Raw genomic sequence first — 26673 nt, 5'->3', positions numbered from 1 at the left:
GACCGCAGAGAAGAGACGTTTATTACTACGAGGACATAGAAAGTCTTTAAGCAAAATGGCTTAAGGCTCCGCTTTAGTGAGGTCTGGCTAGGTTAAACATTTATTTCCCACCATTTAAAGATTGTGCCCTGGTATCAGTGGGAATGGGGTGCGATGAACTCCTAAAGCTGCAGTGCTTGCTCGGGGCTTGTGCTTGGTTGGCCTGGAGCGCCGGGGCACCCGCATGCCCCTGCCCCGCAGCCACCTCGGCTCTGGAAGCTTGATGCTGCTGCTGGTGGGAAATCTGCCCCAAGGGGTCAGCAAGCTCTCCTGCACCCCGTGTGCCCCTGAGGCCCATGCAGCTGGTACTGAAGTGCTAAAGCTGCTGTCAGCATCACCTGGTTGCTGGGAAGCCCTGTCTGTCACTCTGCCTGGAGCCAGAGCCCACAGTGACCGGGGGGACCGTCATCTGCTTTCACCAGATGTCCTCCCACACCAGGCACGAAGGGGCTGACCCCCGCAGTGGTCTGCAGAGCGCAGCAGTGCAAATGAATCCCTCCCCCGATAGCTGAAAGCCAGGACAGAAGATGGCACGCTTGAACCCAGAGAGGAGAAGGAGCTGTGCTTGCCTGTGGCTCTGCGGCACAGCACTTCCCCTCCAGGCCAGCGGTGCTGCAGCTTAGTTTTTACCAGGCTGTTAGGTGATTTTTGCTGCTCTCCCTCCCTGCCTGTGATCACTTCAGACAAGCCGGGATGCAGGAGAACGTCCTCTTCACCCGCAGCAGAAAGGGAGCGGTGCTCTTGATGTCCCTGGCTCTCGGTACGAGTCCTTGCAGAGCTCCCTCTGCTCTGGATGCTCCTCTCCCCACCGGCAGCAGGGCCTTGATTTCTTCCTCGTCATTGAAAGGGGATGACCCATACCTCTGCCTCAGGTGCCTGCGGATCTGGGGAAAGAACAAGATCCCAGCATGCTTATTTCAAAGTGCAAGACCAAGCCTGCAAGCAAGGGGCACCGGGAAGGGATCTGGTGCCCCTGGGCTCTGTTCCTGCCCTGAGACCCACGAGCCGGCACCGCCAAGGAGGAGCAGAGCCGCAGGGCTGCGCGGGTGGCAAAGGCTGCGTCCCCTTCGCGCTCCCACCTTGCGGGCTGCGCTGCTGCCGAACTCCTCCAGCTGCTGCCTGAAGCCAGGGTTGGGGTTGGCGACGGGTCGCACGCTTCTGATGGCCTCGAGCACCTCCTGAGAGCTCAGCTCCGTGACGGCCATGACGTAGGCGACGACGACAGTGGTGCTGCGGGAGATCCCGGCCAGGCTGGCAGGGGAACGAGCACATGGGAGGCTGTCCGTGGTGTGCCCTCCCGGCTGCTGCCCTGACCCCATGCCTGCCCCTTCCTCCACCCTTGTGCTTCAGCTATTTTGGTTCCCCTTCTCAGCGAACTTGCTCTCTGGGAAGCCAAAGCCCTTCCAAGGTCCTCTCGATCAGTGCCTATAAATACACCCCGCTCCCCTGGGGAAGTGAAAGTATCAGCTGCTGCCTGGAAGCCTGCCCCAAACAGCTCTCTTCCCACTTGCTCGACGACAGCAAAAAAGCTGCCCCACTCCAGCAGCTCTCCAGCCCCAGAAGGACTCCCCAAATCCTGCTCATTTGGAGGCTGCAGCTAAGCCTGATGGTGGATCCTGAGTGGATTCGTGGATAGGGGGACCCCTGGCAGACACTTGCAGCTGAAGTGGGGGGTTCTGGCAGCTAGACCTTCTGCTGTGCTGGGAAGAACGTGGCTTTGGGCATGAGAAAATGAGTTTTACCAGTGGACAAGGCAGTTCCCTCCATGCAGGCGACACTGGTGGATAAAACTGATGCATTCCTTGAAGTGCTTCTTGCTAGCAAGAAAAATAGAACAGAGTAAGGACTGCAGGTGTGGAACCAGATTTTTAGGCTGCAGGTGGTGCAGCCCTGAGTGTCTGAAGACAAACAAAAATAAAATGCCTGTTGCTTTACAGACACCATCACCAGCTGCTGAGACCCAAGCAGCTCAGGACTATTTTCCCAGGAAAAAGCCTACGGCTGCTCACATCTCTGACCGTGCCAGCACTCCTGGCCAGCTCTGTGCCTTCCCTGCTCTCCCCCATCTCCAGGCAGCTCTGCCCAGGCTCCCAGGTGGAACGCTCCCTCCTTCTCTGCATCCCACTGCAGACAGGCTGCCTCTTGCCTCAGCTCAGGGCTGCGACCTGCTGCAGTTGCTGAGCTGGGAAGCTGCTCTGCCGGGGCCTCGAGGCTGTCCCCAGCACCACAGCACCGTGTCTGCAGCTTGCTGCATTTGAGGAGCTGGACGCAGCACCGTGAGGGCTCGGGGTACTACTGGCTGTCCCGCAAAGACCGAGCTCCTGCATGCCCCCGTCTGGGTGCTGGCCTCACTGAGTACTCACATGTTGGCCTCTGGTGTGTCTGGCAGGGGAATACGGAGGTAGGTGATGTCCTGCAAGACATGAAAACAGGAGAAACTCAGCCACAGGGGTCCTGCAATCTGCTCGCCTGCGCTCCCCTCGGGCTTCATTCCCACAGCACAGCTTCCCTCCGTGCCGGGATGGGGCTGCTCTCCCCCTCGGTACGTGCAGCGGGGAGGGCAGCAGGGAAAGAAGAAGCTTGTGGCAGAGGGTGGGAAAACGAGATGAAGCTGGAGAGCTGGAAATTGTTTCTCATCAGCATTCAAGGCCAGGTTATGATCACAAGCCAGCAAATTTCCCAGAGCAGAGGGGCTGCCTCGCTCCTCTGGGACTCTGCTGCCGGGGTGAGGTGGACGTGCCATGGGATGCTCGGAGCTGAAGGGAGGTGCTGCAACGTGGGAAGAGCTGCAGCAATCTGCATGCCGGCGTCAGGCACGGGACCCTACCTGCAGCAAGGGCTGGGGGGATTCATGGATGGAAACAATGTGGGTAATCTTGTTCCGGCTTAGCTGCTCCAGGTCTTTGGCATCTAAAGGATAAGAGTAGATATTAGCACGTATTTGTTTCTTACCCTTCTCCTCCCACAAGCACACCCACCGCTCTCCTGCAGACAAACCAGCATGCAAAGCCTTGCTCGGGACGAGCAGCTGCATTACACCCCCCTCCCATGCACATCGACGTGCTTGGAAGAAGAGCAGTCACAGGCAAATATGCAAACGCCTCTCGGAAATCTGGGAACACAAACCCGGGGCACCAAAACAGAGACCTACTCCTTCCAAAGGCACTTGACCTTGCTGCTTCTGCTTGGATGAATTCACGTCTGCATGGGAAAGCACTCTCTTGTGCAAGCAGGCAGCTTCCCACTTGCCTCTACTTGTCCACCAGCTTAGGGCGGAAAGAACATGCTCTGTGACCGCACCTCTCCCATGCAACCACAACATGTGGTAAGGGGACCTACTGCAGCCCAAATGATTTATCTCACAGGCTGCAGAATCGGAGCTGCAGCTTTTCATACCAACACTGAGCTTGGCTTAGGCTGAGTTCGTTTTTAGTATCTGAGGGGTCTGCAGAAAACAACTGAGCTGCAATTTGGAGCACTTTGCATGTATCCCTCTGCCATTGCACGCACAGAGATCAAGTACCCTCAGCTTTCTGGGGAAATGACCTACTTTTCACTAATGCTTCAGCATCCTCTGGTTGTAATGCTGGTCACTGGTCTAGCATAAAAGTTGTTATGCTGTGAGGATAGCCTGCTCATCTTGCTGGCTAAGCAGCTTTGTAGCTGTTTTCCTTTCATGACATGACCAGCTGATCATGCACAAGCTGCAGGAGATGAGTACTAATATTTTCTCATCTCATAGCTTTGGGTTTCTAAACTTCCGAGTGGTGTGAAACCTTGGCTCGGGAATCTGAAACATGATGTGCTAATGGCATGATGTGAATATTTAATAGAAGTGAGTCTCAAGAGGCACGCTTCACATTAGAGTCCATGCCTTGTGTGTGCGTGCAGCGGGGAGGGAGGCGGGGACCCTCCGTCCATGGACTCGTACATCAGCTGTCACCTTCCCACCCGGCTCTGGCAGGCAGAATGACGGCAATTAGTGACACGATTGTAAAGGCTTACTATGGCTGGAAAATGCTTTCAGTCGGAGAAAATGTCTCTATGAGCTGTCAGAGCTTAATTTAGCGGGCCTTAAATCTCTGTCATCACCCTGAATTTCTTGGTCGAGCAATGCTTTGGTGGCATCAGGCCAAGATAAAACATCAGTGGTTGCTTGCAGCAACCTCTGTGAAGGGCTCGGGAGCCGGGTACCCCTGGGTGCGCTCCCCACAGGGCCCCCAAACAGCACCCAGCCAGCAGCAGCTCCTCCAGCCCTAACCCCTGAAACATTCCCTTCCGATGCTGAGGAGCGTGCTCTGGCCAGGCTGCTGCCAGCCAGGACTGTCACACTGGTTCTAATGACATTTTCTTAGCAATTCATGCCAGTGTTTTCGAATGTTCTCAGCACTTACAGCAGGAATCAAACTGTCAAAAGAGCCGTTAGGGAGGCAGGAGCTCTGATAAATGCTGGTTTTTCATGGCAGATGCCAGTCCTTAGTCATGAACGACTGACAGTGAAAACCCACTAAAACAGTGATTCGGTGTGAGAAGGGCGACTCAGCCTCTGGGAGAAACACCCGAGCATGTGCAGCCCCCTCCTACTCGCTGCTAAAATGTGGGGGAGGCCGAGGCTTTCAGGAGGGCTTTCAGTTCCAACCTGTCTGTCCCTGCTCTGGCTGGTGTCACAGCATCTGCCCAGGTGCTGCTGGGTCTTTCCTGACAAGGTCACGGCCCTGCTCAGCTTCTTCCTCCAGTTTCCTGAGATCTCAGGAAAGCTATTAAAGAGAAATAAGGCAAGCAAAGCAAGGGCAGAGTTTCTGCCCTGTTCCCACCAGTGCCTCCTCTCTTGCTGTTGCTAACACAAACTGCACGCCTGTGTAGCAGAGGAAACCTCATTCCAGGATGATGAGGCATCATCCTATCCGGAGTTAGCTCCAGCTCTCCGCCGCTTCTCTCCACGCTATTTAATTTACAGGTTCAGCGCCTGCATCTGCCCAGGCCTGAGCTCCTGATTCTTCCCCTCCCCAGGAAAGGAAAGCAAGGCTGGAGATGGGAAGAGGAGGCAGAGGAAGGCAGTGCTGAAGGAGGAGCTGGCCCATCTGTTGGCAAAGGGACATCCTGAGCAGGGCTCAAACAAACCGGAATGATGGGGAGTGCAACAGGAGAGCAGCTTTTAACCCTCAGCTGGAAGAGGAAGCATCGTGCACTCAAGCACCCGGGAGCCCCTAAGCCTTCCTGATGTGGCCGGGACAAGCCGTGGGGAAGCCGAGTGCCTGCTGCTGACCCCCCGAGCACAGCCCGCCCCTGCAGCACGGGCAGCAGGCGCTGCGGGCGTGCAGGCAGCGCGCTCCCTCGCAGCACGAGCCTGTGGGGTTGGGGCAGACAGAGCTGCCCGGCTCAAGGACTCCTCCGCGGCGTGGGGCTCTGCTTACCGATGAAGTTTCCCAGGTAAAGGCCGGGGAGGATCTGCAGGACACAGAGAAGAGGTGTCAGTCTGTCAGCAGCTAATGCAGCCCCTGGTACCCACTGCGCTGGGGCTCCTTGCTCCAACCTGCCCCTGCCACCACCTCTGCCCGAGCATAGCAGAGGGCAGGATGAAGCACACAGAGGGAACCAGCAGCATTCACCACTCGCCTCTCCTCCCCTGGACTCCGGCCACTCCAGCCCACACAGCCGCGGGCTGTGGCAAGCCAGCAGAGCCTGCGGAGGGGCTCAGACTGGTGAGCCCAGCCACAGCTGGAAAGGCAGAAGTGCTGCCACCAAAACGAATGGCTAAATGACCTGTCCGCTGTCACCTCGCTGCCTCGAGGCCTGCAGCAGCAGCAATGCAGCTCAGTGCCTGACATCCAGCCCAACTGATCTTTGGCCACACCAGTGGCAGCCCCATGCTGCCTTCCTGCCTCATGCTCCAGGCGCTTGCAGGCACTGGAAGTCTGCCATGTCTCTCTTATTGCTCCCTTATCAATTCCGTTGTCAATTTCTTCAGTGATTTCTTATTGCTCCTTTTGCTCATTAGCTATCTATTTTTATCTGAGCTCAGCAAGCTGCACACACCTTAACGCGGCCTCAGACTGCGCCCCTGACCTGTGCTCATCCTGCTGTTCGAGGCATGAGGAAGCAGCAGACCCAGGGAAGCTGGAGGACGTGACCCAGGACAGCCTTGGCCAGCGCTGGCAGAGTGGGGAGTGATCACTCCGCACAGCCCCCAGCTCTGCTCTGCTCCCTGTGCTCCCCAGGGAGCCCGTTTCTAACAGGCCTGGGACAGACTGCTCTGAACACTGTGCCTTAAAAGTAATTGCCTTGCAAAATTTCACTTCTTATGATGAAAAGATAATTACTTGACAATGCCTCTATTAGCAGCACTCCAGATTACAGAAGTGAGACACCTTGCATCCATTCCCACCCTTAGCTATTTTATATTATCCTTTTTCCCATCTTGGAAAATGAGGGCTAACAGCCTGGGCACACTTGTGTGCGCTCAGGTTCACTTCCAGCTTCTCCCTGCTGCATGTTTGGTGGGCTGGGGCCTGGGCAAGCAGAGAGGATTTCTACAAATACAGTTTTGCTTGCGCTCATCTCACTGCTCATGTTTGGAAACATTTCTATTGCTCTAACAGCTTAAAGATCTTTTTTATGATTCCTTAAATTTTAGATCAATTTTATATCGACAGGGCGCCTTTAACTTTCAGCAACTGCACTGCAAATGAGATGGCACAAGAGCCATTTAGCAAGGCCAGCTCCCAGGGGCAGGACGCTGAGCCATGAATAATGGCACATTCCTGTCCCTGTAACTTTCTGATCCACTCCTCGCTGAATAAAATGGGGCATTGCAGCTCTGTCTACAACACTGAAAACTTTCCCAGATAACGAGTGTTTTTAGGTTGGAGGGGATGTTTAAAGCATAAAGAAGATGTCTCCGTTCACCTGTGACCTGGGAAAAGCTCAGACAAGCAGGAAGTAGTGCCCGTCCCCTCTGTCGAGCAATGCTTTGAGCGCTGTGCAGAGCCCAGTGCTGGCAAGCACGGTATGTGGCACTACACCACCCTCAGGGTCTAACAGGGCTGCTGGCGTGTGCTTGGGATCTTGTGCCTTTGCTTTAAAGGGGTTGAAAGTTTCCTCCCTCCCTCGGAGGGGTTGCTGTGACCTCCCGTCCTCCACACTCTGGCGTGAACCCGGCAGTGCTGTTCAAACCAGGCATGCCCTGACAGAAGTGGCCGGAGGTGGCTTGCAGGGTAAGTCCGAGCTGCAGCTTCGCACAGCATCTCTGCCTGCTTCTCATCTGATTCTGCTCAGCCTGCAGGTAAACAAGCTCCTCCAGCAGCCGTGCCTGGTGCCGCTTTCAGCATCGGCGGGGAGACTCCCTGGCACGCGAAACGCTGCTCGGCATCGCAGAGCAAACGGAACCAGACCAACATCTCCCACCTCCAGCACTGCAAGCCTGTCCTGCAGCGCCCGGCTCTGCAGAGCTGCACCCCAGCGCTCCCTTTACCTTGCTCATGCCATTTCCCATGGTCTGCAGGACGCGCCCTGGGAGGGGCGGGGAGCAGGTGTCCTTGTCCCTGATGCTACCGTCCGCCCTGTCCCCAGGCGAAGCCGCTCCGGACGCTCCCTGGGAGGGTTTCCGTCATGAAGAGCTCGCTCCTGCGGGACAGCCGCTTGTCACAGGGGGCTCGATTCCAGCACAAGGAGGCCAATCCCCTGGCAGCAGCGGGCTCTCCCGGACAGGAGAGACCTTGGCCGCTTCCCCTGAGGCTCCTGCTGAAGCCCTTCCCCAGCACCCGCCTCCCTCGCACCGACTGCTCCTTCTTACCGGGAGGAGACAAAGGAGGAGAAACTCCACCTCTGAGCGGTGGTGTGGGAGCGCTGGGCGCGCTGTCTGCTGACGGCCGCCGCTGCCAGCACGGCCGGACAAGGCTGCAGTGTGAAGAGAAGAACAAAACCTTTGTCCTGCTCGATCAAGGACAGTCTGTTTGGCCACGCAGCCAAGCGCCCGGTGGCATGCCCGGCCCTCCCTGTGCCTGCCGTGGGGGTACAAGACCCCAGCTCCTGCGCTGCAGGAGAACCGCAGGCTGACAGCAGCAGCAGCTCCATACCCACCTGCACACAGGCGAGACAAGACGCCTCTCCTCCCGGGGGAAACGTCCCTTCTGTCCCCACAGATCGGGCAGCGCCAGCGGGTGCTGTCACCCGAGCACAGGCGAGAGGCCAGGTTCAGCCGGCGAGCGCCCAGCCGGCGCCCCGGGGCTGCTCCCTCCCTCCCGCGTCGCCCGCACCGGAGCAAAGTCCGGGTTCTTTTCGTGACCCGAGCGCTGGGGGGACTGGGAAGCGTTGTCACCGTCCCTGTGTGGCGGTGACAGAGCTGCAGAGCTCCCAGGGGCAGGTCGGGGCCTGGCCTGCGCCCCCGAACTCAGCCGGGCAGGACTCCCAGCCCCTGCGGGGGCCCGGTCCCCTGCAGCCCCTGCCCCGTGTGCCCTGCTGGGGTGGCAGCTGCCCTCTTGGTGTCACCGGGGCAGGGGACAACCCCACGGCAGGGGACAACCCCACAGCAAAGGACAACCCCACAGCAAGGAACAACCCCACAGCAAGGAACAACCCCACAGCAAACGACAACCCCACCGCAGGGGGCAACCCCACAGCGCTCCCCCCCCGGGCTGGGCAAGGAGCCAGGACAACCCAGCACCCTGGGGACACCGGGGCTGCGTTAGGGGCCCACGGGTTGGAACTGGGGGGCTCTGGGGGTGACCGGGAGGGGAGGGGGGACCCCACAGGCCCGAGGGGGCCCCCCCCCAGGCCCGGGGCCGCGGGCGCCCCCTGCTGCGCTGCGGTTGCCATGGGGACGGCCGCGGCCCGCGGGGCCTGCGCCATGGCGGGGCTGAGGGTGAGGCCGCTGCCCCCCGGCCTTCCTCCTCCTCCTCCTCCTCCTCCTCCTCCTCCTCCTCCTCCTCCTCCTCCTCCTCCTCGTCCTCTCACCGCCTCGCCTCTCCGCTCCTCTCCCCGCAGGCCGCCGCTCCCCGCGCCCCGAAGAGGCCGAAGCAGCGCCCGGCGGAGCGCGGCGGGGCCGGGCCGGGCAGCACGGCCGGCTCTGCCCGCGGGGCCGCCCCGCTCCCGCCCCCGCCGCCCTCCGGCCTCCCCCGCCCCTGCGTCCGCTTCAAGTGCGGCCTCGCCGGGCCCGTCCTGGATGTGCTGAGCCGCCGGCCCGGCTGGCAGCAGGCGAAGGAGTAAGCGAGGCCCGGCCCCGCTGCCCCTGGCCGTGGGGGGGGGTCCCTCTCGCCGCCTCCCGTTCGGCAGCGGCCCGGTGGGGCCGGCTGGGGGTCCCCGGGGGCCGGCTGGGGGTCCCCGGGGGCCGGCTGGGGGTCCCCGGGGGCTAGTTGGGGCCTGGGCTGTGCTGTGGTGGGTGCCTGCCCCAAAGCAGCCCCATAGTGCTCCCCAGGTTGTGCCCCCAGATCCTGGGTTCGTGTAGGTCGAGGCAGGCCTGGGGGTGGGAATCCTGAAATTTCTCCCCTTCTGACTTTAAAGCTGGGGAGAACGCCCCCCCGCCCGAGCAGCTTTCCTCTGGTGTAGGAGGCGCGGGGAGGAGAGGTGGCTGTGGGCGGTGGTGACCCCGGGTAAGCACGGTGCTTTCTGCATGGGGGCCTTCCTCCCCAGCGAGGAGGAGTGGGATTTTCTCTGGTGTGATGTCAGTTGGCTTCGGGAGAATTTTGACCACACGTACATGGAGGAGCACGTTCGCATCTGCCACTTTCGCAATCACTATGAGGTAAGAACCCCTCAAAGGTGGAGTGAAACTAGGAGGGTTTGAGGAGGTATTTTTAACTTGTCAGTAAGTTTCCACGAGAAGTGGTTATGACTGGAAATACCTGGTAATGTTTTCCACCATGAAAACTGGCTTCTCTTACAGCTCTGATAAACCTTCAGAACGTATCAACATCCCTCTGCCTCAGGTAGGGCTTTGCTCAGGATCCTGACGCCGTTTTACCTTGTTCCCAATTCAGTAAGCACCAGCAAGTCCATGACTCTTGAAAATTACAAAACCAGTAGTGTAAGGGGATCTAGTTAAAAATCCAGCCCTTCCTGTTTGTGGGTGAAGGTGAGTTTCCTGACACGTTTCCAAGTGGGATCTCATGCAATTCCGGTGCATTAGGATTGGACACACGTGTTTTTGTTTGCCCAGTGAAAGAGAGCTTTTACCCTATGTTCATCTAAGGCTGGTGCGTTGCAATAGGTCCTCCAAAAGGGCAGTATTTTGGGGAACCTCATTTGTATTTATGAGCAGATTTAGTTGCAACAGCTAAAACTTACCATCTCAGAGGTCTGCCCCCCATCCTCTCATGGATGGTGACTTCATTTCAGCAGTAAGGGCTGCTGAGCAGGATGTGCATCTGTTCTGAGCCTTCATGCTCACCAGTGTTAGCATAAATGGGGACTGACAGTGGTTTGTAACACTCGTCTGTAACCTGCAGCAGTTCAGGAGCCGATACGCTCCCAGCTCAGCTGATCATGCCACAGGAGCAGCAGTCTGAGGAGTGGTGGGGCTGCAGTGGTTTGGGTTAAGCCTGCCTGCAGACATGATTACAGCTGTCGGTGTGGGCAGTTCTGAACAGGGCTGTCTGCTGGAAATGAGTATGCTGACTGCACTGAAAGGTTACGTTAGAAATGGTAAAACATGGGTTGTAAAATCTGCTCTGTTCTAGCTTCCCTCTGTTTGTGCAGAGATTAAATAAAAATTGAAATCAAGCCTTCTCTGCCACAAAGCAAAAACAGTTCTCAATGATTTCCACGTTTGTTTATTTTTTTCCTGAGGCATATGTGGTGCAGTTGATTCCCCAGATGTCACCAGAAACATCTCAAGGGCAATGAAAGTGAGTCAGGCTGTACGAGCATCTGTTGAACCTAACCTTATATTTCTCTTTCTACCCAGCTGAGTCGGAAGAACTACTTAGTGAAGAACCTGAAGAGGTTTCGGAAGCAGTTAGAAAGAGAAGCAGGAAAGCTTGAGGCAGCAAAATGTGACTTTTTTCCAAAGACGTTTGAAATGCCTTCAGAGTACCATTTGTTTGTGGAAGAATTTCGCAAGAAGCCTGGCATCACTTGGATAATGAAACCGGTAAGTGTATGTTCCTCTGAGGAAAGTGAGACAGAGATGAATGGATGCCTTCATTCTGTGGAAGGAGAGGAAAATATGTAGGAAACCCACAGGAATAATGGCAAGTAGCAAGGTGGTTAGGAGCAGCAATACTTCTATCCAGTTTCCTGGCCAACACGTACTACCAAAACACTTCCTTTTGTGTCATAACTTATTTCAGCAGTTGAAAAACAGCTCATTTCATTTGTAGAGCCAAAGTTAACTCAATGGCGAAGATATAAAGCCCACGATTTTTGTGTGTAGGAACAGATTGTGCTCTTAGGGATTGTTGCTATGGGGCTACGGCCAAGTTCATGCTCTGAAATATTCCAGTTTGGCTGCAGGTGTACAAGAAGGTGTGTGTGTATGTAGGGCAGCTGTCTAATCGGGCTTCTGGTTAAGCAGTATTTTAGGGCAGCTCCTAAAGATGGAGCTATGAAAACATCTGTTTGGTTTCAAGGAAATCCCATTGCATTAGATGTCAGCCCTTGTAAATCCAGCCAACATACTGAGTGGACTTTAATCTCTTAACGTTCTTAGGATGACAGAAAACTCCACGAGCAGCCTGGAGTGTAAATTGGGGTGGATTTGGTTGGCATTAGCTTTTTTTATGCTCTGTAGTTAGAGACCTGAAGTGTAGCCTCATGCTCTGAATCAAATTTGTCCCACAAAACTTAGGGCTATGTGGAACTGTGCTGATTGAAGCAACTTCCAATTCAGCCAGCGTCCTTGGGAACCAAGAAAAAACTGTACTATTTCCTTTACAAATTACAATGTAAAGCTGAGAAATGTCTTGCTTCTGCCAGCTGATTCAAGCTGTATAACATCATGAATATCATGCCATGGTGCATAATTAAAAATACACTGATCTGTGGGACTGCGAGAGGACGGGCACGTTGCTCTGTGCAGTAGGTCTGGCAAGAAGGTTGGGACAGGACAACTTGCCGTAGCTGCGAGTCAGACCCATCGGTAAGGGCATGCTTTTGAGAGGAGAATGGGAGGTAATTATGCAAACTAACATGTGAATTACAGCCAGGAGGATAGCAGCTAGTGATTATCCAACTCTGCAAATGGGAATGTGTTAATTGTCAATAGAAAACCTTATATTAAGCTGATTTTTATGCCCACAACCTCAATTAAAATGGTGGAAAAAAAACAGCATACGGTAAACAAGGATATATGAAAAGCCTGTGATTACTGGGACTTTACCAACAACTTAAATGAAATAGTTTGCGACTGACCTCAGAAGCTCACAAACAAGTAAAAAATAACTCTGGTGCTCGTTCTGTCGGTCTGCGCTCTTGAGCAGCCCCACGTAGTGATGTCTTGGCCTGCCTACTCCCACGCTTGGGTACCGTAGGTCAGGACATGCACGGTGCCAGATCCCAGGACTGCAGGAATCTGGACTTCCTTTGAAGGTGTTCTGAGGAGTCTTGCTTCTCAGGTGGCTTATCCGGGCCACTCTTAGCTTGCTTTTAATACACAGCACAAACTAGGCTCTCTTCTGGTTTGTTCTGCTCTTGCTTGCCGTAGTTCTCTGACATCTTTCATGACTTTCCTGTTTAATTAAGTTCTGTAGCATACACAAATTTCAAGTGTGACTTAAAAATTCCCAACAACATATGTTGTGTTACTTATATTTCTGCGAGCATGTGACAGAGTTGTTTATTCGTTACTATGGAACTTCCCCATAGGCTGTCTGCCTGCTTTGCCCTTTCCACCAGGAATTCTCCTAACACTTGTAATCTGAGCATTTAGCACTTGAGAGCTGTTGTTGGATCCCTTCGTTTTCTCCCTGTCCCCATAACATTAAATAAATACGCTTGCATACAAACAGATGATGAATCAGGTTATGCAGGGCTGCTATGCTGAAACTCTGGGGAACAGCAGGAAATCCTAACGTGAAAGCAAGTAACTGCTTCTCCGTGCTGTAGGTTGGCAGGTCACAAGGTAAAGGAATCTTCCTGTTCCGAAAACTGAAGGATATCATTGACTGGAAGAAGGTGAGAAAAACTGTCTTCTCTTTAGGCAATGCCCAACTGGAATTTTGTTCTTCTATTTTTTCATCCCCTGTTTTTGCCAATGACTTGTTCTGTCCTCCTCTGCAATATTCCTTTGCTGTTCCCCCAAGTGACAACAAAGCTTCTTACAGTGGGTTTTCCCAAATCGTTGGATACTTTATCTGGGATCTGACTTCTTAAATGGAGGCAGAGCTTCCAAAAAACAGTGTATATGGGGAAAGATGGTGGAAAAACAGTTTCTTGAAAGGGGAAACTGCATGTTGTTCCTCTCACAGGATGGTGTCCGCGCAGATGAGCAGAAAGATGAAACACAAATAGAAACTTATGTAGCCCAGCAATATATTGAAAATCCATACTTAATAGGAGGTAAGATGCCCATCTAAGCCTCTTTTCTGGTTTGGGGAAAAATTAGCCTAACCTATGGGACTTCCACTGGATGGAAAGGACACCGTAGGTTGTTCTCTGTGCTGAACCATATCTGGCTAACTTCCTGAAGTGAACTGTTTCTGGGCCTATAAGTGACTGTAAATAATCTGCAGCATCGATATCTGTGGTGTGGTAACTAATTGGCTTGCCGAGGAAAGGCTTGTGAGAATGTAGAAGTGACTCGGTGAACAACCACTGGGACTAGTACAACGCATAACATGTTAAGAATGAGTGTGCTGTCGCTCTTAGACATCATTACACCATTAGCATGCATGCCCAAATATTCATCAAAAGAATGCAAAGGGGTGCTTAGTTAAGCTTTGCATTATTTTTTCAGAAACTTGTAAATAGTCATTGACCTGGAATAGTGGTCCTACTGCTGTTTTTATTTTAATATTAGATAAATGTTCACAAAGTTCCTGATTCTAAAAAAAAAAAGTATGATTTTCAATCCTTTACCTTTGCGTGCTTATTTAGATATCAACTGATATTGGGTACTTCTAGGCAGTGGTATTGACAACTGTATTGCGTTGTTTTTCTGTTCTTCATAGGTCGAAAGTTTGACTTGAGAGTTTATGTTCTAGTGACATCCGTAAGTGCAAGCCACTGTTATTAAATTCTTACATCAAAACTGGATTTTTTTCCTCAGTGCTCAGTTGTTCCTTTCCTTTTCTCCCAGTACGTCCCACTGAAGGCCTGGTTGTACAGAGATGGATTTGCTCGCTTTTCCAATACACGATTTACTCTGAATAGCATAGATGATCACTGTATCCTACCTGTCTGTGTGTGTGGTAAGGAGGGATGAGAAAAGAAATGTCCAATTTTACTGCTCGGTATTAGATATATCAGATGAACCTTGTCACTTCTGACACCTGCAGACACCCACAGGATTCTCCTGTCGTGTTGTTGCCACTGTTATTCTGTTTCTCCTGTCTTTTTTTCACTGGAGGGCTGGTGTCACCAGATCACGGGAGATGTCAGTTTGACAAATCAGCTAGGAACCCATGCTGAAATGTCAGTCCTGATTTTACTGTTAGTGGTTGAATTTTGGCAGCCTTTCTTCTTCCCTAGGTCCAGAGAATGGAAGGACAGAGTGATTCACGGGATAGAACTATTTGATTTCCTACGTGTCACGCTTGTTACTGTATTGAGTTTGATAGCTTTTACTTGATTAACACATCTTCCCAAAAGGTATCTGACCTTAATTTGATGGCTTAGGAGACAGGAAAATCCATCACGTCTCTCAGTGAAAGTTCAGCAGAGTTCAAGCATGCTCTGAATCACCCAAAGCTGTACCAGGGTGGAGGTACAGCAGACGGTCTTGGGTGGGGGTGCACTGGGGTCTGGAGGCACGCTTACATGAAGAGCTTCATGCCAGCTGGGGGTACGTGGCTGGTTCAGGGCAATCACTCTTTGAGAGTGCTATTTGGAAAGTGACTGCTCTTTTTTATTTTTTCCTGCAGTTGTTAGTAAGATTACATGCAGTGCTGTATATAAGCTCAGGTGGCTGAAGCCTCTGATTACAGACAGGGAGGATAATTAATTGGTACCGAGGCAAAGGAGGATGGCGTAGAGTAAAAATTCAGTATTTACTTGTTCAGCGTCTGTGTGTCTTTGATCCTTATCTCTGCTTTATGCCAGATGTTCATCTCACCAATGTGGCAGTGCAAAAGACTGCTCCTGATTACGATCCCGAGAAGGTGAGCAAGTGTGTGTTGTCTGCAGACTATTCCCCTGCTGCCTGCCATTTGGGCTCTTCTGGCAGATGCGAGCAAGCTGACCTCATCACGCCAGCTGCCATGCTGCGGACATGTGCGGCAGCCACTTAAACGTGCTGCCTTGTCTCCAGACACCCATAAATGTGATTTCATTGATAGGAGAGAGGCTGGGCGAGTGTTCTGCTTTAACTATTGCATTGCAGCCGTCTGCTCATCTACAAGGCTGATGTTTTTGACTTTAATAGCTTTCTGCTTAGAACTCTTCTGAGCTGTAGATACCTTATCGCTTGGCCCTTCATTTCTAAGACCTCAGTGATACAACAAGATTAGCATTGCTGCACACAACTGTCACTCTTAAGCCTCGTATCTCAAGAGGTGGCAGCTGAAAGAGAAAATAATCTTAAATGAGATGTCAGATTCCTACTGAATCTGAGATGAGGGTTGACATTTGAGAGTAATAGAGGATTGTGTTGAACTTCCCATTTTTATAGTGTAGTCCCTCTTATAAATCTCTCATCTGTATGGAAAGGAGGGTCTCTGCAATACCCTGACAGAAGATAAGATGGTGATTTGCTGTCTGGGGACTTCTGATGGGGACCTGGAGACTTTTTTTTTTTTCTCCCCTTCCCTTATAGCTGTACAATAATCAAGCTTGAATCGCGTAACTGCAGCATGGGGTTAGTGGCCCTTGCCTTCTGGTCTCTGGGTTTTTACTAAGAATTCTTGCTTGGCTGTAGAGATTATGGAGTGATGACTGAAAATCATGCAGATAAAATGTGTGTTCGTGCACTGGGAACAGCTTAGTATAATTGTGTTTGGATGTCTCAGGGCTGCAAGTGGATGATTCAGCAGCTCAGGCAGTACTTGACTGCCAAGCATGGAGCAGGATCGGTGGAAGTTCTCTTCGCGGATATGGACAACATTTTCATCAAGAGCCTCCAGAGCGTTCAGAAAGTGATTATCAGTGACAAGCATTGCTTTGAGCTCTACGGCTATGACATCTTGATCGATCGGGATCTGAAACCGTAAGGGTGTTAATGAACATAGAAGGGATTATAGTAGCAGGCCAGCTGCTTTCCCTGTGATGGTGGGGACACCTCGAGATGCTTCTGTCTTCTGCGTAGATAGCTGCTCGCAGGCTGGCTACGAGTGAGCCAGTCCAGGAACTGCAAGTGAAGCATGGAGAGGTTTGAATTGTTTTAAGCACAGGAAGCTGAAATACAGAAGGAATACAGCTGGTTTTGCTCAGAGTGTCAGGGTGTATTAAAAGGCATCAGCACCACGTGAGTTTGTCTGTAGGATCTCTAGCACTGCATTGTGGAAACCCGCTAACTTGGTTATTTCTGTGATATGTTTCCCCCAAAGTATCAATGTATCACAGCAATTACGGGAGGTGGGAGGGATACTATCATCTCTTCTGCTGCAATATACATGAGCAGCAGCGTCCCGTCGGCAATGATAAACGCCCAGCCGGCACCATTAGGCTGCTAGCACTAAAACATGCCCCCTGTGTCTGTGGTACACTGGCTAAAAGGTAGACCCCAACTGGAAGAGATGCCTTTTGTTAATTGTGGGGAAAAAAAGAGGCTTCACGGGAGCTGAGGATGTTTAAAACAACCAAACAACCCCTCCTCCCAAAAAACCTGAAAACATAATTTGACTCTATTTAGATATCTTTAAATACAGCTTTTATTCACTAAGTGAAAAATATGACTAAAGGTTCAGCTGAAATTCTCAGATTTTTATCTGCTGCATACACAACCCAAGTATTGCAACAGCAGGAACCTGAAAGTGCAACTGATTCGTAATTACATGAGTTGAGAAAAATAGAAACAGCAAGTAGTACTTCAGAAATGACAATTAAATTGGATAATTCTTTCAGCCTTAATCATATAAAATGCAAATAGTACCATAGGTAAGGAAATATCCCTCAGATATGACTTATGTCGATGGTGTTCTCTTATGAAGTCTTTAATTTTTTTTAAACTGTTTCCTCTTACAACATATAGTAGCTGGCATACCTGTTACAGCCCTGCGTCCTGTCAGCATCAGTCTAGTATTTCACGTAGTGCCACTGGGGACAGCTTTATCTCAAATGAGCAAGTAAATGCAGCTCAGCTGTGGTCCTGGTAGCTCTAATTTGTACAGTCTACTCTGTTCGCAGCCTAAAACCGAATTACTGCTTAGGCAGCATGCACATGAACATCTGGAGTGACTTCAGTTCATCAGGAAACAAATCCACGTGGTGAATCGTAATAAAAGCCATTGATGTTACAGTACTTAGAGGCCACTGCTGCTGTTTGCTGCGTTTACTTGGCTCTCGTAGGAGAGCTATTTGAACACTGTTGTGCTAGCAAACTGTTCCCAGGACACATTTGCATTCTTCCACCAAAAACGGGTTAGTGCTTATCCTGTGAATTACCCTCAGTGTTTACTGCTTCATCTAGAGTTTGGTTTTAACTTGCATGACTTTCTGGATGCTAGAGGGATTTTTTCTTTATTACTGTTGAGAACAGGAATAGAAACTTTGCAATAAGCTCAGAATGTTCTTTGGCTTGGTGTGTGGCAAAGAGATTTGGGGTTAGATTTCCTATTGCTTCACACTTATTATCCTGCTAGCAGGCAGGAGGGTTATTGCGGATGGACGCTTCTGTTAGATGAACCACTGGCAAAACTGCCTGTTTTCCCCTAAGTTACTCTTGTCTTATCTCCTCAGCTGGCTTCTGGAGGTAAATGCTTCACCTTCCCTTGTTGCCAGTAGCCAGGAAGACTATGAACTCAAGTGTCATCTTCTCAAAGACACACTTCATATTGTGGACATGGAAGGCAGGTGGGCAAAGAAGCTTATTACCTTCTAAGGGTTTTTATTAATGTCTGAAACGGGTGGTCTGTTTCTGTCCTGTCTTTTCTTGGCAACTGATTGTAATGCTCTAAGCTTTGTAACTGTTAAATAACGAATTTCCAGAAACGGAGCAAAGCAAGCAAGCCTACTGCCACTTCAGTGGGGAAAACAAAACAGCCCAGGGTTGCAAAGGGAATTAAGTCAGTGTTAGAGCTGGGACTTGCACAAGAACTCTTTCAGTTTCTTCTGCATTGTGCCTCCCACACCTATCGCTTCTGGAGCAATCTGTTCCAAGAAGCTTGTCTTGCATCACTTTGTGATTGACTTTACAACTGTGCTAACCTCGGATATTAATAGTAGAAAGATGTCCACTGCTTTCAGCTGTTCAGCTTTGTCTCTGACAGGGAGTTTATTCCCGTGCACAGACAGATAATCATTACTCAGGTACTTCAGTTCATGTATTTGATGTTGTAGGCTGACAGGGAAGGAGAAGCGTGTTGGAGGCTTTGATCTGATATGGAACGACGGGCCTGTCAGCAGAGAGGGAAACCTGGGTGCCCCAGTGAATGGGAACTTCATGGCAAACACACATCTAGGTACGTACTCACCCAGCACTGGCAGGGTGCCCTACTCAACAAGAGGAGAGCACGCACCTTTCACTTGAGAACAAGAGAACAGGGAGTGTGGACTCTGAGATTAAGGGTCCAAAAGGAACAAACGTTTTCCAAAAGCGGATGTAAGCAACCAGACTGCAGAAGCACTGTTGAAAACAAGCACATGAATGTAGGGGAAACAACTTTGTTTATAGCCCTGCTTTTCAAGTTTTAAGGCATTGCAGATTTTTTTCATATGTCAGTTTTGCTGAAAATCTGCTCTATAATCATTGTGGTAACCATTTACTAAGCACTTCCCTAAAGCTAGCTGCATATCTTACTGTTGTGAAGTGGATTCTGAAGTCATACTTCCAAGAGGCTAATGTATCTTAAGTTTATTTTGTAGTGCTCAGTGTGCATATGATCACACACTGCCTGTAGTTCCTAACTAATAAAACACGAGTACAGCAATTACCTTACCCTTCACAGGCATGAAGAGTAAGGTCGTGTGCAACTCCCCTGTTGATATTTTCATTGCAGGCTGCTATAATGACAGGAAGCAACAACTGAAGCAGCTTTTCAGGACTCTTTCTGCGCAGCAGACAGCGTAAGGCCGATACCAAGCTTGGGATGGGAGATCACCATAGGTGAAGTTCGTGGTGTCTCTCCCTCTCTTCCTCATATCATGCAGCAGCAGTTCCCATTCCTCTCTGGACGTGGCTGCCTCAGCACAAGACTGCTGAGCTTGCTTCCTAACGATTCCCCAGCTGGGAGGCTGCAACAGGCTTGAATAAAATATTTCATAATGGCCGACACAAGACACAAGTGATGCTGGCTTCTCAGCTGACCACCTGCAACCTATACAGGCTGTGAGAAAAGAAAGCAGCTAAGCACATTCTGCGTAGCAAAACAAAGCTTTTAAGGAAGGCGGGCACCTGATCCTTCTGCTGCTACTACTATGGAAACATGTCAGACCATAAAACCTGTTGCCATGATACTGTAAAAATAACCTTGCCATCACATGTGAAGGAGACATTTCCTGGCTGTACTACCCAGGTTATGTAAGAGCGTAGTTACAACACAGGCACTTGGCAGGGTGCTGCCATTCACTTCCAGAAGAGATGCAGCTTTCTGAAAAGCTACTGGTAAGACAGATCAGATAATAAGCTGATGTTACTCTTAATTTATATATCTGAAGCGTAAGCCTGAAGCGGACAGCCTTGCTTCTTGAACACTTGGGCTATGTTGTGTTAGCTGCAGAATTTAAAAACTTAGATCAAATAAATAGTAGTTGGCTTTATAGATTTTAAAAATGAGCAATCCCTCAGTTTTAATGAGTCTGACAGAGGATTTTGTTTTGAACTCTGCATAATTTGAAGTGCATGTGGAACTAGACAAGGCAATGCAGGGCTGCCTGGAGGACACACCTCTAACCTGTGGTGCTGGAAGGTGGGTCACGGAGCCAGGAAAAGGGTGGTGTTGTGTGAAGTTTGACGTGGCTGTGCAAAAGCTGCAGGAAGGCACAGCAAGGGCAGAGTCAGATCCAACTTTGTGTTAGGTTTGGCAGAACAGGTGAGCTAGCTGGAGCTACAGTGGAACACGGACAACTGCAATGTTTAAAGTCCTTAAATTATATTAAAGACAGTCTTTATAGAAGTTTGGAAAAGAAAGGGCAGATGGTTTCCTGTACCAAAAAAAAAGTAAATCACTGTAGTCCATTACTAATTATGATTAATTTTTCAAAAACTTAATAAGGTCTTAAACAACTTGTAGTGGGGTAGCAAGTTCAGACTAAAGAGGGTAGTGCAGAAGACAAATTTTAAAGCCTTTGAAGAAATCATTGGTCATGTCAACTGGACAGGCCCAGTGAATATCCCTGGTCAGCCCTCCTTAAGTGGCGGGGTTTTATTAACATACATACATTTTACCCCTTCATCTTGTTCTTGAAAGCCTCACTTTCTGTGTTCTCTTGCCTCTGAACTTGATAGCAGAATGTGTCTTCCCGGTGAGACTAAAAGGATGCTGCCTTCTGTCCATCCCTGTACCTCTTTAAGGAGATTCCTGACATGTTTCAGATGCACAGTTTCACTTTGTTTTAATACCACAGGCACACACAGCTCTTCTATGCCTTGGGCACGCTGTGGATTTACAATTCCTCCTACTCCTGTTCCTAGCTCTGAAGCCAAACTACAGAAGCTCTCACACAAAAATCTGAAAACACACACACACACACACAGTTAGGAATGTCCCACAGCTCTGATTTTAATAATCCCACTTGCAAGAGGGTGTTTGTCAGAGGCCGTGAATGTGCCTGTGTTCCAGCATTGCCTCTGCAGTGCTCTGCCATGCAGTCCCCAGCAAGGAGCAGGAAGGGTTTAGAGCCAGAGGAGCTGCAGCTGAGGAGCCAAATGTTCCCCTGTCCGCTCAGTCCATCACCTGAGAGAGGCTCCAGCAACACAGGCGTTCTGGAAATCTTTGAGGCTATGGCTGACGGAGTGCGAGTGCCACGAGTGACAGCCTGAACACAGCACGTCGAGTGGTGTTTGCAGACAGCCCCAGCGATGGCACCACCTCCTCAACCCTCCAGTATGCGATTGATGAGTTTCATTTCCTCAGGGGTCATGGGGTTCAGGTTAAATCCCTTCAGCTCAGCTTTACCTGTGAGAACGTGCAGGAAATCAGGGTTTTGCTATAAAATAAAGTAGTCCCCATTAAACTGTTCCAGGAATTCTGGGGAGGGCAGGGGCAGCACTGGAAGCTGATACAGGGTTCCCCCATGTGCTTTGGGAGTACATTCAGCACGCTGCTGGGTGACAGCTTCCTAGCAAAAGCAGCACAGTATTGCTGGAACAGGGAAGGAGTTGCAAAGTGACAGGAAAAGAGGCCCCAGGAGCCTCCAGACCTCGAGTTTCTGGAACCTCCTCCTGACATCTGCTCTCAGGCGCTCACTGTAGGGTTCAAGAACAGGAGCGTTTACCTTGAGCCTCAAAGAGACGGTTGACCTTGACACGCAGCTCTTTCCGCAGCTTGTTTATCTCCTCATCCAGATGTTCCTGATCTGAGAAAAGAGGGACAGGGATAAGGAGGACTGGGGGCTCTGGGGTTCGCACAGAAACAACACACAACCTGCGGGACGCTCGGTGCTGAAGCACAGACCTGGGGGCAGGAGGGGCCCTTCTTGAGCCACATTCCTGAACCTCCAGGTCCCACCTCAGCCCCTGATACCCGCAGGCACCGAGCCCCTGGCAGCCTCGAGCCAAAACGCGCCCTGGGACCGTGCCCAGGGCAGCGGGGCGATGGCAGCAGCCAGCCTCGGTAAGCGTTTCGGGGCTCCTCCAGAACCCAGCGCTGCACAGAAGCATCGCTCTGCCCGTCTCCAACCTTATCGGGGCCTCCGTACCCTTCTGCATCATCTCCTTGGTGCGGGACTTCGGGAGCTCGACGAACATGTTCCCGAAGCACACCATGGCTTTTCCTGCGGGGGGGGGGGGGGAGAGAGACAAGAAGGGGCTCAGCAGAGAACCGGGCTCCCGGTGCTCGCCGCCGGCACCGGGCAGGGCTCGGGGCCCGGCCTCACCGTCGGGCTCCGGGTCCTTGTGCAGCGCCCGCAGGGCCTCGCGGTTTCGGTTGCGTTTCACGTCCAGGTCCACGATCTGCGGAGGGAGAGAGGCAGCCTCAGCCGGGCCGGGCCGGGCCGGGCCTCCCGGGCCTCACCGGGCCGGGCCTCACCGGGCGGTACCGGGCCGGGCCGTACAGGGCCGGGCCTCACCTGGCGGTACCGGGCCGGGCTGGGCCGGGCCGTGCCGGGCCGTACCTGCTGCCGCGCCGCCAGCACGTCCTCGGCCAGCTCCTCCACCTCGGCCAGGTAGCGCAGCACGAAGGCCGGGTCCCTCGCCATGCCCGCCGGCCCCGGCCCGCTCCGTCCCCGCTCCCCGCCCGGCGGAGGCCGCGGCCGCGTTCCCGAGTTCCGCGCCCGGAGGGGCCGGGCCGCAGCGCGCCCCCGCGCGGCCGCAGCGGGACCGGGCCGGGAGCGGAGCCCGGAGCTCGGCGCCCCGCTAGGGGAAGGGCCTGCGGGCCGCGGGGGGGCAAGGGCCTCCGGGCCAAGCACCTCTGGGCCGGGGACCTGCAGGCCGGGGACCTGCAGGCCGGGGGTCTCCAGGCCGGGGGTCTCCAGGCCGGGGACAGAATCCCAGGATCCCAGAATCATCACCTAGGTTGGAAGAGACCTCCAAGATGACCGAGTCCTCTGACCTAACACTAACAAGTCCTCCACTAAACCATATCACTAAGCTCTACACCTAAACGTCTACACCTATCGCTAAGCTCTACACCTGTACCTCCAGGGTGGTGTTTAAGAGACGTTTAGACTCAGCCGCTTCCCCGGGCAGCCCATCCCAATGCCTAACGACACTTTCGGTAACGAAGTTCTTCCTAATATCCAACCTAAACCTCCCCTGGCGCAACTTTAGCCCATTCCCCCTCGTCCTGTCACCAGGCACGTGGGAGAACAGACCAACCCCCACCTCGCTACAGCCTCCTTTAAGGCAGAGAGCGATGAGGTCGCCCCTGAGCCTCCTCTTCTCCAGGCTGAACAACCCCAGCGCCCTCAGCCCTCCAGGCCAGGGATCTCCAGGCCAAGCGTCTCCGGGCCAAGGGCTTCCACTGCCTCCTTCCCACCCTTCCGAGGTCCCCGCTGCTGCTGTGGCGGGGGGCTCCGTCGGGCAGCGAGCAGACCCCGGCAGCCAGGAGGGCCGGCCCTGCCCTGGGTGCCTCAGGCACGGCACGGCTGCCGGCCGAGGGAAGGGGTCCTGCTCTGCTCGGCCTCGCCTCGAGCACCGCGCGCACCGCGGGACAAGGACATGAAGCTGTTAGGGAGTGGCAGGACCCGAGGGAACGGCACGGAGCTGCGGCAGGGGAGGGCACGGAAGAGGCTCCCCAGGTCACAGCGCCGAGCTGTTGGGAGTTCAAGGAGCGTTTGGACGGCGTTCTCAGACACGGGGTCTGGTTTTGGGTGGTCCTGTGCGGAGCCAGGAGTGGGGCTCCTGGTGGGTCCCTTCCAACCCGGGGTATTCGATGATTCTGTGACTCGGTGGTCCTGCACGGAGCCCAGAGCAGCAGATCTGCAGCCAGCGGTGTCCTTTGTGCTGGGAGGTGCCACTGTGGAGCCTGGAGAGCTGCGGAGCTGGGCGCATGGAAACACTGCTAACGGCTGAGCGGAGCACCAGGCTCACGGCCCTGGTGGGCTGCGAGGTGGAAACGTGCTCTGAGGGATAACCCGAGGGGGGTGCAGTGGCACCCAGCACTGCAGGGCACCGCCGGGGCAAGGGGGGTGGCCACAGGGCATGGGGACAGGGGCGCAAGGTGGTGGCTGGCCGGTGGTCACCGCACTTTGTGTGCAAATAATCCCCGGAGGAAGATTAACCAGATTGGAAGATTACTGGCCCTAATCGCATAAGGTCATTTGTTACAGTTAACTGGAGAGATCTCAGTCTGTGGCAGCATGTGCTAAAATAAGAAGGCTCCCAGTGAAGTGATGGAAATGAGCACTTATGCACAGCATCCTGGCCGGGATGGGAGTGATTCAGGCTCGGTTTGGATTTTTTCCTGACACCAACCAAAAGAACCAGCAGGATTGGGGCTAAATGCCAAAACTGAAAAACACTCCCTTTGGTGGGGGCTGCCGGCTGGAGATTTCAGGGCTGGATTGGGAGGCAGCTGCTCCCCATCCACAGCCTCAGCGTTTGCTCCTGCGGAGTCCCCGTGCGATGTGGGCGCTGGGTCAGCTGCAGAGGGACACGGCACGCGTGGGGCATGGGGCAAGGACCTGCCCTGCCCCTGCAGCCTCACACCACAGCATCCACCGCAGAGCAACTGGCTCCAGCTTTCTGCCTGGCACGGAGGCAGCATTTGATCCTTGGTGCTTTGATGGGATCAGAAGGCAGCGCGCCTGATTTTCATGTGTGCTGGGAGCATGACTAGAGCTGGAGATGGATTTACCTCCTGGGGACACACACTTCTCAGAGCAGTGACAAAAAGCTCCATGGGTAGCAGAAGCCCTATGGGGATGGGATGGGGATGGGGATGGGATGGGATGGGATGGGATGGGATGGGATAAGGATGGGGTGAGATTGGGATGGGATGGGGATGCTCTGTCATGTCCTGGCAGCAGTGGGAGATGCTCAGTGGCCATCTCTGGGGCAGGCTGTGCTGGTTGCCAGCACACACCGAAATGCAGGCACGGTTTCACCAGGGCTGTTCGGATGCGGGGGGCACAGCTCAGCACAGGCGTGTGGGGAGCTGCGGCTGAGCCTGCTGCGGCAGGAGGCATGGCAAAGCCCTGGGCACCTGGAGAACGATCCCAGGGCAGCAGCGGCTGCTGGTGCCGCGCTCTGCAGGCCTCTCCTGAGCCAGGCTCTGAGCCAGCCACAAATCATCACGGCCTTCCTCCTCCTGGATCCGGCGCCACGGGCAAGCCGCTTGCTTGGAAGCTGGACTCAGCCCGGAGACCGGAGGCCCATTTGGATTGATTGCATGTTTATGTGCCCTCCTGGGAAACTGTGCAGCCGGAGCGAGCGGCCACCCGCCCGCTGCCACGGGCTGGTTTGCATCACTCTGTGTTTTGCTGTGCAAAGAGAAGGCTTGGGTTTCAGCATGTTCCTTTTTTTTTTCCTTGCAGCACTTTTATTTATGCAGCTAGAAACCCTCCCTGCCTGCCTGCTGACAGCTGCATGGGAAGGCTTCAGGGATGTTTATAGTTTTTTTTTCTCATTTTTCCCTGTGACTGCCAGGGTCTGTTGTTAAGATAAATCAGACATCAAACCACAGTCACCGCGTTTTCAGACTTTGGACATTCAACTCCACTTTCGGAGGGGGCGTTTCGGGATCTGAGGAGGAAGGCGGCTCCTTTTCCCCCTGGTTTCCCCATCCCCTTGCCCTGGGGCTGTGCCCACCATCACCCTTGGGTTTTGGCACTGGCTCTGTCCTATCGCCCGGCCAGGACAGGCCCCTCAGGGCTGGGGGTGCCCAGCAGCGCTCAGATCCCCCTCATCGCAGCGAGTTGCAGCAGGCTCTGGCCAGCAGGCTCCGGAGGAGCCCTGGCGCTGAGCGGCCCCACCAGGCTCCTTTCTTCTGGCTCCAGGATGCTGGGAGCATCCCCTCCCCCAGGCAGGCGTTTGCAGAGGGGATCTGTCAGGAGCATCTCAAGGTTAGGCGTTTAAGTCACATTACCCATGCTAATACATGCAGCACTGGGAGCCTCGCAGAGGGCCTGACTCTGCTCCCTTGGGCTGATGAACGCCTTCCTCCCCCAGCCCGCTCCCTCGCTTCACGCGCCAGGCACCCAGACTCTCCCCAGCTTCGGGCTGATCCCCTCGCCGCTGTGCAAGGCGGGCTTGGGAAGCTGGCCACGTTTTCTGGGATAAAACAGGCTCCCCCTCGCTGCGTGCTGCGGCGTGCCCGCCGTGGGCCAGGCTCCGTCCACGCGTTCGGTTCCTCCGCCCGCAGCCGCGCCGGGGCGAGCCTCGGGGGCTGCACGCAGCGAGCGAGGGTCCGTCCTCCGGGCTGGGGCTGCCGTAACGAGGCAGCTGCCTTCATGCGCTCACCCTCCCTGGAGACACCCTGCAAAGGAGCAAAAAGCCCTTTCCCTCCCTCCCGGGTCCCCCGGCGCTGCTGGCATCGAGCGGTGGTGGGCAGCGAATGGAGCGGGGCCGAGGAGCGGGGCAGGACCAGGGTGCAGCTGGCACACAAAGCCCGGTCGGTGCCCACGGCCTGCCCGGAGGCCTCGGCGCTTCACCTCCGTGGGGCTCCTTGTGGGATTTCCCAGAGCTGGGTCCCTCCTTCCGAAGCAGGGCTCGGGTTCAGGCCGGCAGGTCCTGGCTGCGGGGGGGGGGGAACAGCCCCAGCGGCTCCCCCCTTCCCTCCCTCGGGCTGC

The 26673-nt window shown here is 53.5% G+C and overlaps 3 protein-coding genes across 4 annotated transcripts; 1 reads left to right on the top strand and 2 right to left on the bottom strand.

Moving 5' to 3' along the window:
* DUSP15 (dual specificity phosphatase 15) lies at nucleotides 1-9131 on the bottom strand. 2 transcript variants are annotated; one of them, XM_080558730.1, is made up of 9 exons: nucleotides 8992-9131; nucleotides 7832-7935; nucleotides 7511-7662; nucleotides 5454-5487; nucleotides 2867-2949; nucleotides 2403-2452; nucleotides 1782-1856; nucleotides 1119-1290; nucleotides 1-923 (listed from the first exon to the last, which is right to left on the bottom strand). In XM_080558730.1, the coding sequence occupies exons 3-9, from the start codon at nucleotides 7529-7531 to the stop codon at nucleotides 714-716; spliced, it is 645 nt and encodes a 214-aa protein (XP_080414856.1). In that variant the 5' UTR covers nucleotides 7532-7662; nucleotides 7832-7935; nucleotides 8992-9131; the 3' UTR covers nucleotides 1-713. The 2 variants fall into 2 exon arrangements, with proteins under 2 accessions (XP_080414856.1, XP_080414857.1); XM_080558731.1 differs by lacking the exon at nucleotides 8992-9131 and adding an exon at nucleotides 8119-8909.
* TTLL9 (tubulin tyrosine ligase like 9) lies at nucleotides 7648-19738 on the top strand (the record flags this gene model as incomplete). Its single annotated transcript, XM_080557816.1, has 13 exons — nucleotides 7648-7989; nucleotides 8812-9239; nucleotides 9667-9778; nucleotides 10940-11125; nucleotides 13078-13146; nucleotides 13440-13530; nucleotides 14142-14182; nucleotides 14270-14381; nucleotides 15232-15290; nucleotides 16137-16333; nucleotides 18025-18138; nucleotides 18625-18746; nucleotides 19284-19738. The coding sequence occupies 13 exons, from the start codon at nucleotides 7648-7650 to the stop codon at nucleotides 19352-19354; spliced, it is 1944 nt and encodes a 647-aa protein (XP_080413942.1). The 3' UTR covers nucleotides 19355-19738.
* Nucleotides 19739-20980: 1242 nt separating this feature from the next.
* Nucleotides 20981-22734, bottom strand: PDRG1 (p53 and DNA damage regulated 1). The gene is made up of 5 exons (XM_080558732.1): nucleotides 22558-22734; nucleotides 22321-22396; nucleotides 22144-22218; nucleotides 21721-21801; nucleotides 20981-21401 (listed from the first exon to the last, which is right to left on the bottom strand). Exons 1-5 carry the CDS (start codon nucleotides 22639-22641, stop codon nucleotides 21319-21321), a joined length of 399 nt encoding a protein of 132 aa, XP_080414858.1. The 5' UTR covers nucleotides 22642-22734; the 3' UTR covers nucleotides 20981-21318.
* Between the last annotated feature and the right edge of the window lie 3939 nt (nucleotides 22735-26673).

Source organism: Anser brachyrhynchus, assembly GCF_964034855.1.
Source record: "Anser brachyrhynchus genome assembly, chromosome: 16".
Classification (NCBI taxonomy): domain Eukaryota; kingdom Metazoa; phylum Chordata; class Aves; order Anseriformes; family Anatidae; genus Anser; species Anser brachyrhynchus.
The sequence above is the reverse complement of the archived record's forward strand: the minus strand, read 5'-3'. Positions and strand labels throughout refer to the sequence as shown.